General features: G+C 38.4%; 1 protein-coding gene across 1 annotated transcript in view; it reads right to left on the reverse strand.

Annotated features, from left to right (window-relative positions):
• Positions 1 to 2,366: 2,366 nt before the first annotated feature.
• The window catches only part of SYNPO2 (synaptopodin 2), a 75,697-nt gene continuing 64,101 nt past the window's right edge, over positions 2,367 to 13,962 (reverse strand). The window contains exon 5 of the mRNA XM_036383060.2: positions 2,367 to 3,330. Within this exon, the coding sequence (XP_036238953.1) occupies positions 2,767 to 3,330 (564 nt within the window). The 3' untranslated portion in view covers positions 2,367 to 2,766. The remainder of the gene's footprint in view (positions 3,331 to 13,962) is intronic.

The following is a 13,962-nucleotide window of genomic DNA, read 5'->3' on the forward strand; positions in this document are numbered from 1 at the left end:
CCAAATTAATCTATGATATGATACAAAGCTACATGAAACTCAGCATCAGGGATTCTCATGCTCACAGAAGTACTCAGATTAATTCCTGCTTGTGAAGAGAATGAAATTATAGGGCTGCACATTTTTTGTTCTAGGGGAGTTGACAGAAAGTCCGTGATCCTGTCTGAAACTCTTCACTTCCATGTTTGTTGCCTATTTGGGGTGGGGAATTAGGGCTTCATCCTAGATAATGTTTTCCTGTAATGCCATGTGATCACAGCATTAAAGCCTTTCCAAGATCACTTGGTATCATAACTTCTTTTGCAATATCAACATTTAAAAACATTTTGGCAATTGTTAATTGCATGTACCTTAAAATTGAGCACACATTTGCTTCTGGTAGATGCATGACCTCAGAATTCACACCACTACATTCAATGGGAATGTAAAAGTTAGGTGTCCAATTCTTAGAATTAAAATCATGGTGTTGGGTAAAAATGTGCTTAAATGCAAACTCATTAATCTGTTTTTCTTTCTAATGATGTAAAGGAAACAGTTAAAAGCCGAAACCTGAACTTGACCTGGAAAGAGGAACTTGTTTTGCTCTGGTAATATGGACCACAGCTTGGCAAAATATGTAAGAGGCGTGCACTTTTCAGAATGTAGGCCTTCTGTCAAATGCATATGCATTGGTATTTACTGAATATCTAAGGCCTTGATGACCCTGAACTTCAGTAGATTTCACTGAATTTCAATTTGATTTATGATATAACAGAATTTAGGTGAGGATTTGGCGTGTACTTCCAGAGCAGTAGGTTTAGATGTGAGGATAAGCCCTCAAGGCTAAGGGGGCTTCCACAGTCCCACTGGTGGAATATTCCCAATTGTGATAAAAGGGGACATAAAGGGACTCTGCAGAGAGACACCTATTTTTGCCTGTGTGGCAGGAAAATTTACTCTGATTATGTGCATATATAACTCTGAGGTGCAAAGCTCATTTTCAGGCATATCATGGCAGCCTTGTTCATGTAATTTTTCTAAATCACTTTTTTTTTTTTTTTGGAAATTCATATTGTGAAATTAATCTGTGAAGTGCTATAGCATATGATCCTATTCTAAAGGTTTACCACTCTCTCATCTTCATTTCCTGATTGGTCAGAAGGATCAGTTAATTTTAGGGAGACTTCTGTTTGGCTACAGAATTTCTGCCAACTTAAACTCATTAAGGCTTTATTTTTTCCTGTAATTATTTGCTTTTAGGGGAAGTTCCACCTCAACTGAACTTGGATTTCATTTTCCTTTCTCCTTCATACCGATTGGATTTTATAATTGCAGATGGGAATATTTTGTACTATATTTTCTCTTGCTGCATATATGTTTTAGTTTTTTCTAATCAAATCCCTTCACCCACAGTGACAGCCTTACTGAAACTAGGGAGAGTTAATAGTGCTGCTGCAGTAATTTCAGCTGACTGTGCTTGACAGATCCTTCAAGATTTCCCCAGACAGCACTTCATGAAACTCGGGGTGTTCATTTAATGCTTTAACAACTTCTAAACTACCCAGGAAGCCTGGAATACATACATTTTCAGCCACATATTTCTACTGTTTAAATAAGTTGCAAATGCAAGGTATGTCTCACCAGCAAAAATTACTCAGCATCCCTTCAGGTCCATCAGCATCACTTAGGTATAACCAACCACCCAAATAATTGCTCCTAGACTCACACCCTGCACCACGTATCAGGAACCCTCTGCCACATGCCAACTTCTAGAGCAGGAACTGTCCTTGCTAAACAACTTATCTATGTCTTCCCAACTGAGGATACAACTCAAAAGCTTTCTAAACATTGAGCTACCTTAGAAACACAAACTACTGCCCAGCCAGTTGGATTACCAGGCACTGGAGCAGTAAATGCTCAGCAAATAGTGCATTTCACAGAGAAATAAAGGCTGTTCAGCCTCTGACTTGTTTGATAGTTTATTACAAAAATAACTTGCAATCCAGTTTAAATACACTCCTCATCTCTTTTGTTGTTCAAGTATCATGCTATTGGTATCTCTTAACAATGCCTCTCTTCCTGGTGTTTTCACATTAATTACAAGATGTAAAACTTCATTGGAACTGTCTTGAAATCTATCTGAAATGATTGACTGATGATTTCCTGTATCTACATATTGTGGTGATTCAGGTACCATGCACAGATGTGTTTTAACTGTTGCCATAGTAAGAATATTCATGGATTTACTTTCTTAGCTCATTATAGAAATGCGGTAAAAAACCATATGGCAAATAAGCCAGTGCTTCAAAGTCTTCCACTTCCATTAGAACTTTTGCAAATCTGACTATATTTAGTAACTTAGAACTCATGCCTAACATACTCAGAAAACCTGCAAGATCCTGTAAAATACTTCTTGGTTTTAAAATGCCCTTAATTTTACTTTTTTTTCACGTTAGCTTAACTGCAAGCATTTTTGCTGTCACTTTCTACATCCTTGCTAGATTTTTGCATCGAGTACATGGATTGCCCCACTTTCATCTCCCCCCTCACCCCAAGAAATGCATATTTTTGCCTTTTGACAAACAGAACAATCTTAGGTGTAAAACTGAGTCTATTCTAGAGGCTGCTAGCGCTGCAGTCATGTGAAAACTGTGCTCCATTCAATTTTGTCTCTTCATTTTTTTACTTCAGAGATCACCAGGCTAGCAAGAAACTTTCCTTCTCCAACTCATATCTTAGGGCTTGCTGAGCTGGAGGAAGGGAAAATGCCCCAGGCCCTTCAGCTGCTCATGTTGGACGCCTCCATCCCCTTGGCTGTGGATTGTAGTTTGAATCAGCTGTTGACAAGCAATAGTCAGACCTGGAATCCATGGACATTATATCGGGATCTGTTGTGGAGCGCTGAGTGCAGTAGGGATACTGCAGCTTAGGGCCAGCCTGGGGGGCACTTGGGGCAGACAGGGAGCTTTTTTGGGGTGATAGAACCCCTGATTGCTTCCCTCCCAGTGAGGCTACGCTACCACTCAGGGCTGGGGGCTCATAAGAAACTTTAAGTTTCCATTCATCTGGTGGCTCAGGAAGCGTTTTCCTGCGAGCAGCCAACACCACGTTAGCAGCAACGGATTCCTGCATGCTTTGGGGGCCAAAAGCTTCATCCACTAGGCCAAGGGGGGATCTGGCTGCTGCTTCCCAGGGAGTCAGTCTCTTGCCAGGCTTGTCAGCTGCTGTGTCTGGCTTGCTGAAGTAGTCAGGGGCAGGCTGAAATACAAGAGGAGAAGTAGGAGACATGGCTCGAGGGATGAATGAAGAAGGTCTCCCAGGAAGCGATAGTGAGCGGCCAGTGCTCCTTCCCTAGGAAGACAAAATACCAAATACAGTTATTAAGCAGCAAGAAAGGAAGCTCCTTCTCTTCACTTCCAAACTGGAACAAAAGACACCAAAGGCATGTGACATCCTGGCAGTCCCTTTTTATGTCTATGGGTATCTTTTAGAACTTTAATTTACTGGAAAAGCAGGAGGCAGAGAAAGAAACTGGAACAAAGACAGCAAATTGAATTTTTGAGGAAAGCAAGCAGACCAAAGAGAGACTTTTACTGAAAAAGTACAGTGGCATTAGCAACTGTGCAGCTTTCCCACTACTTAGCTGGTGTACCTTGCTCTGCAAAGACCATTCTTAATGCAGAAGGGAGTCATGTTGTGACAGTTCTGTGTGTGTTCACAAGATTCTTTCTAACATTAGGCACAGCCTAATTTATTTGATAACAGGCTCTGTCTAGGACATATGTCCAAGAACATATCTTTGGCAATCTCCTTTTAAGAAAGGCTTTTCTTACTCAAAAATTATTAGACTGATCCCAGTTTTGTCTTTTTGGGGCACAAAAGTGAGCACAAGCAATTAAAGGCGTTAATGCAATCATTCACTTAATACCCTTACATGACGCTACTTTTGGCTTCTTTAAAAGGCAATGCCCTCAGAATTTCAGTACATTCCGACCCACTTATAGGAGCAATCCATTCATTTTTGATAAATCCTAATCTTCTTAGTAATGCAGCAGCACTTTGAAACAGAAACTGTGTTTGTGAGAAGGTTCTGCTGCAGCAGCCATTTGGCAGTGCACGAAGCAGGTACAGCCTGTCCCAAGCCAGACCTGCTCTCTGTGTCACACAAATTACCTTGTTCTTACAGTTTCTACAAATGTGGTTCTTAAACTCACTGATTCACACTCATTGATTCATGTCCTCAGGCTTAAATTACTTTAATTCTGAAATCTGCTCTGAAATTCCTGGCTCTTTTTGCCAGAGACTTTGCTAGAATTTACTCTGAACACCATTGCCCTGTGTTCCTTTTCCTAATGAGCTTCCCAAACTTAAATCACTGTAGGCATGAACTAGAGAGCAGCCAACCAGGTGTGTGATCGTTCAAGATATAGATGACCTAGCAAAGATTCACATAGAAATGTCACATTTTAAATTTTTCTGCCACAGGACTTTGCTGCACTTAAGAAACTTGAACACCCACTGCTTCAGGTTTTAAATCATGTTGTAGTATCAGCCTTTTGTATGAGATGGAAACTGAAGAAGAGACTTCAGATTTCATAATTTTCAGTCAGTTGGTATTTAGCCTGAATCTCTTTTAAAAAGTGTAGTGACACTCAGAGGTTATGTCATGAGAGTTTTGACAAGTTTCACAACTGATGCTTTATGACAGGACTGTCCTGTCATCTCTTAGCTATGATCAGCTATTTCCAGTTTGCATCTTCAGAGAGAAAACTCCCCAACATTATTAATCCCACCCACACACCCCCCTATGTTAGAAAGTAATCAGATAACCCAAACCACAAGAATTAGGTGGTTATTAAGAATGTAAAGCAATCGAGAAGATAAGGTCATAGAGAGAGATGAAGTAATTGATCAAGCAGGCCCACCTCATTATTTTACTGGGTTAGCTCCTCTCAGGAGAGTTCTAGAGCACAAAAGTTCCCCTTTTTCAATGGAAATATCTGTTCAAAGCCCTGTGAGTACTTTGTAGGATTTCAGAGATGCAGAGAGAAACGATACTGTTTAAACAAGTGTTGGATAAAATATCTGTCTTTTCAAGACCTTTAGATGAAGATACTGTTGAGTCTGTCCTGTTCAGAGAAAAACTCCAGAGCTCATTAAGGTAAGGAAGTATCTTTTTGGTGTAACCATAAGTTATAAAGCAGGAACTAATTTTCTTTGACAGAGTTTAATCAGAGAATGGTGAGTTATGAAGTGTGTTTTACTACTTTTTTATCAAAATGAATCATTCTATTGTATTATTTATGCAGAAGTCCTGGTCTGGTCTTCCATTTCTCACTTGATATCTTGTCTTTAGAAAAAAAAGGTCTGAGGACTCTTATTTAGACTAAAGACTTTAGGCTGGGTTTTAACTTTGAAATTCCAAAATGTGAAAATGCACATCTGTTTCCTCTAGCTTTTGTAAAGTAAGGATAGTCTCTGCTTCCTTGAAGTAAGGACTGAACAGTGTGTGGGTTTAACTAATATTTATCTTCTTGGATGGTGAGAGGACAAAACCTGTGAGGGTAAACAGCATTCCAGATGTTTTACCTGGAAGAAGGCTGAAGTACATAGGAGGAACCTTGTCAATTCCATAAGGGCCTGAAGGAATTTGAGGAAGTAGATCTCAACTAACTAACTAACTAACTACTAACTAACTAACTAACTAACTAACTAACTAACTAACTAACTAACTAACTAACTAACTAACTAACACACTACTTTGGTGTTCAGCCCCTTCAAACTAACAAATTCTGGAATTAAGGCAACTTCAAATCACTAGAATTCATCATTCATCTGCTGGACAGCAGCAGCCAGACATGCCAATACTTTCTAATATTTCCCCTTTTTATATTTAAATTCTGGAGATACATCTGTTGACAAGCATGTACTAGAAACAATGCACAAACCCCAGACACAATGGAAAACATGAAGTGTAACTAGAGAATAATTACTCTCCCTTCTTTCTCCCTTAAGCTATAAGAAAATCATAAAAAGAGGGATAGAGATTTTCCATTCTTCACCTCAGAAATCAAGGAAGGAGAGAAAAGTGAAATGCTACCAGAATTATTACTTTATCACCTTTTGTATTCCTATAATCTTGTGGTTAAACAGTTATTAGAATTATGCAGCAAGACAAACTAGAACCCTCTACACTGTTTAATTTATTCTTTTCCAGTTCCTGCATGTTTTCATAGGGAAAAACCTTTTTCTACAATAGTTATTGAAGGGAAAATGACTCCTAAATGTAAAGAAGAGCAAGGGCCATTTAGAGGTGTCCTTTGCAATCAAAGAATCCTGTCAGCTGCTGAGTGCCTTGGGTATCTGTGCAAACAGATGAAACTGTTTAGGTTAGTTTTAGATTAACACTGATTTTGACAATGGAAACTAGTTATAAACTGCTCACTGAAGCAAACATTCATGACACTGCAAGAATCTCTGATATTTATAAGACGTGTTAATATAAATTAAAATTTATATACTATTATTTCCAAAAGTAACTATTTCCATGTATAAGCAAATGAATGTAAAAGCAGTACTTAGGTGTGTGCATGTATAGATCTGGTTAATGTAAGATGGATATGTGTGACTGTCTGCCTTTGATTTATTAATATCTTTACTTCTAGTCTGGAAAATGGGTTATTTGGAACTTACAGCTATTTCAATTTTCTTCTTAATTATGAAAAGCTGCAAGACAAAAAGAACAGTACTTAGGTTCATAAAACAGTGCAAATTTTAAAGGCAGGAGTCAGAAAGGTCTTGTTCCTTTTCCAGGCTAAATAAGAATGTGTAATACTACTTAGTGAAATGATTTCCCAGCAGCTGTTTTTGTGTCTTAGGTGGCACATCTCTGTAAGAGAAAACTCTGTGTGTGTGTGTTTACAAACCACAACTGCTTTTTTACCAGTCAAGGACACAAAAGTGGGTTGGACTCTGAATAGTCCAGTGAAACTCTCTCCACATAAACTCCTCCCTAATGAAGTCACTTGAAAAAGTTGGACCTTCGTGTCTAAGTCATTAAAGCAATTTTATTTTTGTCTTTCCATTACGGTCCTGGTCCTTAATCCCATATCAAAGCACATTAAAATCTGAGTTAACAATAGTGCCTGGATGCTGTTTACACAGAAAGGGGACAAAGGAGGAGGAAGCAGATAAAACAGTTGTTTTATCTCAAAAAGTGACTCTGTCTTTATAAAAAGCCCAGAGTGATGCATTTCTCCTTTGGCCTTCTATGGGCTTGCAATGGCCTCTCCAGTTAGAGACCAAACCACTGAGAAAATGCTAGGACAAAATAAATAATACTGAATTTTTATGCCTTTCAATTCTTTTCTTATTTCCATTTTTTTAACATGAAAGAAGCACTTCAGCTTTTTTAATTGAGCTAAGTATGGAAGGGAGACATATTGTTAATAATATTAAAGCTTTTTTTTTGTCCCAAATCATTTATTATTTAAACTTTATGTAATGAAAAAATAATTTCTCCCAGAAATGCTGCCAGCTCTGCAGTAAATGCTACAGCTATTTTACAATTCAACTACCAAAAGTTTTGAAATAAAATGGGAAAATATTTTTTATTTGAAACTCTCAAACTATTTTACAGTAGACTAAAATGGGAATGAAGAAATTTGGCTAATGGCTGGGGAGGGAGGGAATCTCACCTGTCTAAGAACTAAAACCTTGTCAGTGGCTGTACTGAGACCAGGAATAGATTAGAATCAGGCCTGATCCTGTCTTCCTCAAAGCTGTCTTGTCAGGGCTTGATTCTGAAAATTTATAGGGAATTTTAGGACTGGAATCTAATTTACTCTAAATTCAGATTGTTTCTAAATGTGGTGTTATTTCAGGTGAGAAGAATCTTGTTTTCATAATTTGTACACAAACTAAGGAAGCAGTTGCTGTCAGCCACCTCACATAAGTTTTGTGGCAACTCACATAAGATTTGTGACAAAATTTGTGAAAAATTTTGCCTTTGAAAATAAAGTCCTTTTTAGTTGTCAATTAATGGTAGAAGAGGAAAGTAAATTATTAGAATTAGGCCTTCACTTCTGCAAAATGCCTGTGTGCTTAAAAACCAAAAGACTGTTGCTAACTTGTCTTTTAACTTAATGAATTAGTTAGCTCATTTTGGACCTGTGCAAATGAAAGAAAACCAGCTTTTCATTATCATTTAATCTTTATCCATCTGCAGTTCTCTAAATACAGTACATTTATGACTACAGAACGCAAATGTCTGAAACTTTTGGCCATAGGCACCTTAGATTTCCTTGGAATAAACAGTTTATTTCTTGTAATGAAGAATATTTGCTGCCACCTTCTGGATTTTACATTGCACAGCTACCAGTGCAAACTTGGCCCTATTTTCTGACCTTTCTACCTTGAGACGTGGTACCAATGCCTGCTTTAGAACTGGTTTGACGCAAATCTTTGTTTCTGAAGTGCCCCATATTTCAGTGTAAATGTCCCTGTGTGTGAACATTCACGCTGAGAGCTTTATGCAGGCTCAACAGGAGCACAGCCTGTTCCAGCCCCATATCCTGTGAGGTAGGAGGGTTTTATTCACTCATTCCTACAAGTATCTGGTGGTTCAACCCCCCTGTTACAGTGTGCTCCATGATAGAATTCCAGGGTTTATTTTGGCCCTTAAAAAGTTGCCTTGAAGCAATGCTAGGGAAGTTGGAAGGTCACCTGTTCCAAAGCTCTGAAATGAAAGCACCATTGCCCAGTGCTGATGCATTTTGATTAAATTCAGGATTTCTGCCCCACCAGTGCCATTTCAGAGATTCATTTAGGAAATATTAGTGTTCTCTAACACAGGAGTATATTGCATTAAAAGGTGGTTTTGTGGGTTGGAACTCATAGCTGCTCACTGAGAGCTCCCTTTCTGGAATTCCACCTGGAGTCTGCCAGCTGTTAGCACTCACAGAGGGATGCTAAGGATCACAATGACAGAGTAATTGCTGCATGTGCTGCTGGGCTCTGGAGATGCCTTGAAGTGCCTTGAACTGGACACCCAGGGCCACAGAGAGCCCTGGTGTCAGTGCTGCTCAACCTGTGCATTATTTATTCATTTGTAGAATGCAACAGTGCAAAGATGAACCCTGGCTTCTGAATGATTTGGGTGCTAACAGCAAAAACCTATAAGAAAATAATTCAGAATGAAGGGCACCCTTTGAAGAGTGTGCATTGAGTAAGGAATGGTGCTGAGCATGGAATGATGTCAAAACAAAGCAGCAAAGAGCTGTTTGTCAGATGGGAATCCTTGCAATGATTGCAGATGTTCTGGCCACACAAACCAAGGAGATTGGATTAAGCTGACACAGGCAACAAGAATTCCGAGTGCCTCGCTTTGCAATCCAAACAGCAGTGTTTAATATTGCTTTTCTCATAATTCTATATACACAGTGTCAGGTGCTTGCATCAGTTCTACTTCAGTACTCCAGGAAGAAAACCAAGTGTACCCAGATCCCAGATATTTTGCTTTTGTTTGCAGTATAGAGCCATGTGCCAACAACAACCTGCATAGAGGGGTTGTGAGAAGTAGCATTCTCACAAATCAAAGCCAAAAATCACTAGCAGTTATTTATGGGTTTTGGGGAAAAAAGAATCCTTCTTTTAAAAAACTGAAAATATTTGTCCATAGATTTATACTGTATGGCAACTTTTACTTATAATATAAATGTGCTGAAATCTTTGCTTCTCAATCAGTTAAAGCTCACACTGAAACTGAATGTTGTGCTCCATGTCACCCTTTGTAATCCAATGTGCTCCCGTGATTGGAAATGTATTTTACTTCTGTAACGTTCCTCCTTTTCTTCTGTTTGTTGTATGTTTCCTAAAACCATTACAATCTGCTGTTTCAGATCTAGATGGAAACATCAAGAGAAACACTCCATCTGTTCAACAGTCCAGTCTTGACACCTATTTAGAAATGACCTGGTTATTTTCATAGCATCTTATCTTTGAATTGCCTGGAGTTATGAGGGGAGCCTCTGGTTTAAGATTTCTGTCTTTAAAATGTACAAAAGAATGAGGATTCTTGTATGAAAATGCTGGTTTTACATTAATTCCCCACAAAGGAAGCCTTCATCCAGATAGTTAAGCTGTAAATTCAGGAAGTCATTTCTCTCATAGCTGAGTTTTCTCAGCCTAAGGGAGTGTGCAGTTATTATATTAACCCAGATGTTTGTGCAGGTTTCACATGCACTGCAATTAAAAAGTTTGTCAAGATCATTACAAAGATGAATAGATTTTTCCTTTAAATGCTGTACAGGATAACTGGAGACTTGATCAGCACACAAAGAAAAAGTCTTTCCCTGCCTTACTTAAGGAAGTAAATATTAAACCCATGGGATTACTGTCATATGGCTTGTCTTAGCTCATACAGGAAGAGTTCAAGTCTGCATCCGTAGAGATCATTTCAACATGGAGTTTCAGGATTTTTTCTACTTTTTAAATCATTTGATGAAAACCTGAAGGCCTTCCTTTAGTAAGCAACCAGCCTGAAAACCACTTGTCAAAAATAACTCTTGAGTGATCCCAACTTCTCCTTTATGTAATGGCATGCAAAAGTAATGTCTACTGTAAAGTAAGACCAGCTGTTGTACTGGGTACTGTGAAGTTGTGATGGGGGCACCAAGACTGCCATGAAATTACCAGGCTCACATATTTTCCCAAAAGATCTACCAGCAGTGAGTTCATTCAGAGCTTGTGAATCCACAGGGTTTTGAAGATCTTGTCAAGTTTCTTCATCATATAGTGTTTCCATTCCAAGCTGAGCAGAGCCATTATAAATACCATTATGCCAAGCTGTGTAATTAAGATTTGCACTTGCTATGCCAAGCCACCAAAGCAATCAGTGCAATCCCAGGTGTTTGACTTCAGGTACAGAAAGTTGCATCATGTAAAAAGGCAAGACTGGAAGAGGGAACCTTTTTAGAACCAAAGGGTTTGGAATTTTAAAGCTAGCAAATCTGGAAAAGGATCCTGGAAAAAAGAGAGGAGAAACATTTTGCACAGTGTTAGTTGTTGTCATTTCCCTGCTGCTCCCCTGCCTCACAGTGTACAGAGCATTCCCCACTCCAGAACAGCTGGAGCAGCACACCAGGGTCAGGCTGGTCCTTTGCTGAGCTCTCCTCCTGGAAACTTGATAAGCAATGCTTCTCCCAGATCCCATCATCTGGTGTGAAGTTCTCTTTATAACTGCTTGTGATCTTTTCTCAGAATTCAACAAAAAAAAAAAAAATCAGGAAATGTCCGGAAATAGTCAGCTGTCTCTATATGCAGAACAAATGAGGCCCTCTTGCTGTTCTTTTACCTTCATTATTTCAAAATCCTCTGACAGGTACTTTATCTTGTGTAGTCACTCTTTTTTTATGGAGTTTTGTCCCCCCAGCTTGCCTCCCTCTAATCCCAGTATTATTTTCTCTCAAAATTTCTGCTCTGCCACTTAGCACTAATTTTTCTATCTGAACCACACACAAACTCCGCACTTCCTTTTTTTTTTGGAGCCTGCTGGTACCTCAACCTCTTATTTTTGTTTCTTCCTTAGGAGAAGAAAGCAAAAGAATGAGGCTTGCTTGTAAGAGATGGTAATGTTTACGTTCTAAATGTTCCTACAGGAAAAATTCATTGAAATCTCTTTCTGGTTGCTTCATAATATATTATTTTTTCTCAAGCAGGGACATGGTAAGAGTGGTTCCTCTAAAGAAGGGAGGAGGAGTTAAGCAGTTCTTGAGAAGAAGAGTTCTTCTTTAGTTCTTTATTCTAGTCAAAGAACTAAATTTTGTCTTTCATTTTTGCAGCAGAAATTTTAACTTTTTGTCTGAAAGCCACTCATCTCCAAAACAAAACTTTCCAATTCAGGTACGTAGCAGGATGTTTATAACTTAATCATAAATTGAAGATATATTAACCCTTGATTGAGGTAGCTGTTTTTATGGAAAGGCTGTCTAGAATGTGAGTTCAAAACTGGTGTATTATAATGCGTCCAGTCTGTGTTAATTAAATGTGTTAAAATAGTCATAAAACACGTAAATTCCTCCTTTAATGTGAACATACTGGAAGTATTGTTATTGGACATGGCTTAAAATTCACTGTTAAATATGCTTCCATAGCAAAGATAACAATTGCATCTTGGCAGGCTGGCCATATTATATAAAATAATTCTAATAGCTTTTTCAGAAAACCATCTACAAAAGCTCATTGCCCTTTCCAAATGAAATTTCAGATGCCTCCTCTACACAAATAATTCATTTTCTTGACATTTCAGCTACATTTGACTTTAGCTTTTCATCTAGACCCATGATAATGAGCAGCTCAGCTTTCCTCTAAATATCTGCTTCACAAGAGATTATATCTTGAATAAACCTGTAGGCAGAGCAGTCTTTTAAAATAGTAATAAGAATTAAAGACTTACCTGATTAGTAAAAAGAGCCTTGAAGCCAAGCTGGATGCAAGTCCCATGTGTGTAGGATGATGTGTATATAAGAAATTGAATTCAGAGCTGGGCTTTGAATGAGATTTTCGAAAGATCCAAACTGAGTTATGAGCATTAATGTCATTGAGACTTTTGTTTTTAACTCTTACTGGTGCTTTAAAAATCCTTCTGTCATTGTTCTAGGCCATATAAAATATTTGTATTTGAATGCAAATGTGATCAAAATTCAGCTTTTCAGCATAGACGCACTTTCGAAGCTCCTGTGTCTTGGAGCCACAGGCATCAATACCAACACTTGTGGAGGAAGGACAAAGCTGCTATAAATCTCCTCCTTAGGGAAATATTCTTTTGGTGGTGGAGTGAACAAGTACAGAAGTATGATTATAATTTACAGATGTGCTCTACAGGAGGAGACTAAGCAAAAACATGGAAGGCAATATGAGGCTGATTGGATTTCTGTGTCTCTTCATAGCATTACTTACCTTTGCCAGTGGATCTTTATTCCACGTATATCCTGGTGTCTTAAAGTCTACCTAAAATAGTATGTGCTACTCCAGATTGATCTTGGAAAGAGGGGAAGAAAGGAAGGAGCAAAGGGAAGAGGAAAGAGGTGGGGAAGGGGAGGGAGGAGCTTTTGTATTGACAGACTAGCATAGGAAATAGACTTCCCCCAAAAATAAACTGTCAGTCTGTACATAGAAGTGAAACAAAAAAAAAGCAGCCAAACCAAAGAAAAAAGCCACAAACAGGCAGAGAGGAAAGGGACAAGTTTAATGATAGAAGAAAAGTACAGGTATTGACAGTGGAAAACAGGTAGAAGGGAGATCTCCAAAGGACTAAAATATTGCTACTTTCTATTTCCAGGTAAATGCAGTATAACTATTTCTTGAGTTTTCCAATTTTTTCCCCCTCTGAATATCCTATAATTTTTCTGAATTTTAAGAGGGAGATGGGCCCCTTGGTCATTTTCTTCTAATGCAGTCATTATCCCAATCTGAAATTTAAAGAGGAGAGTAGAATTTTGGAGGTCCAAAATTCATAAAAGTGTTTTTTATTGGTTTGATTAGAGTTTGAATTCAGCCTGCTTTCTGCATGTGCAACCAAATGTATTCTTCTCGTCTTTGATTGCAGTTTGAGTTACCATCATGGGACCAAACTACAGAGATTTTGTTCATACTTAGGAATGTTTTCTTCATTGAGATAGATGGTTCTTCAAACCCTGCCATGATATACAAGGTCCATAATCTGGTCTGTAACTAGCTGAGTGATAGTTCAAACAAATATACCAACAAATTCTGCCACCTTTATTCACAGAGTTATGCTTTAATCTTTAGCTTCCCACCTGGGATAGATTTTGATTCCCTTAGTTGTGAGAAACAGCACCTTGTTTTAGCCCTAGCACCACTGATGATGATGAAAGCCATGCTAAACTACTCAAATATTTGCTCTAGATTTACTGCAGGATTATACAGTACATTTCAAGATCACAGGCTCTTAGAAGCTCTCCC

This window comes from Molothrus ater, chromosome 4, assembly GCF_012460135.2.
Source record: "Molothrus ater isolate BHLD 08-10-18 breed brown headed cowbird chromosome 4, BPBGC_Mater_1.1, whole genome shotgun sequence".
Taxonomy (NCBI): Eukaryota; Metazoa; Chordata; class Aves; order Passeriformes; family Icteridae; genus Molothrus; species Molothrus ater.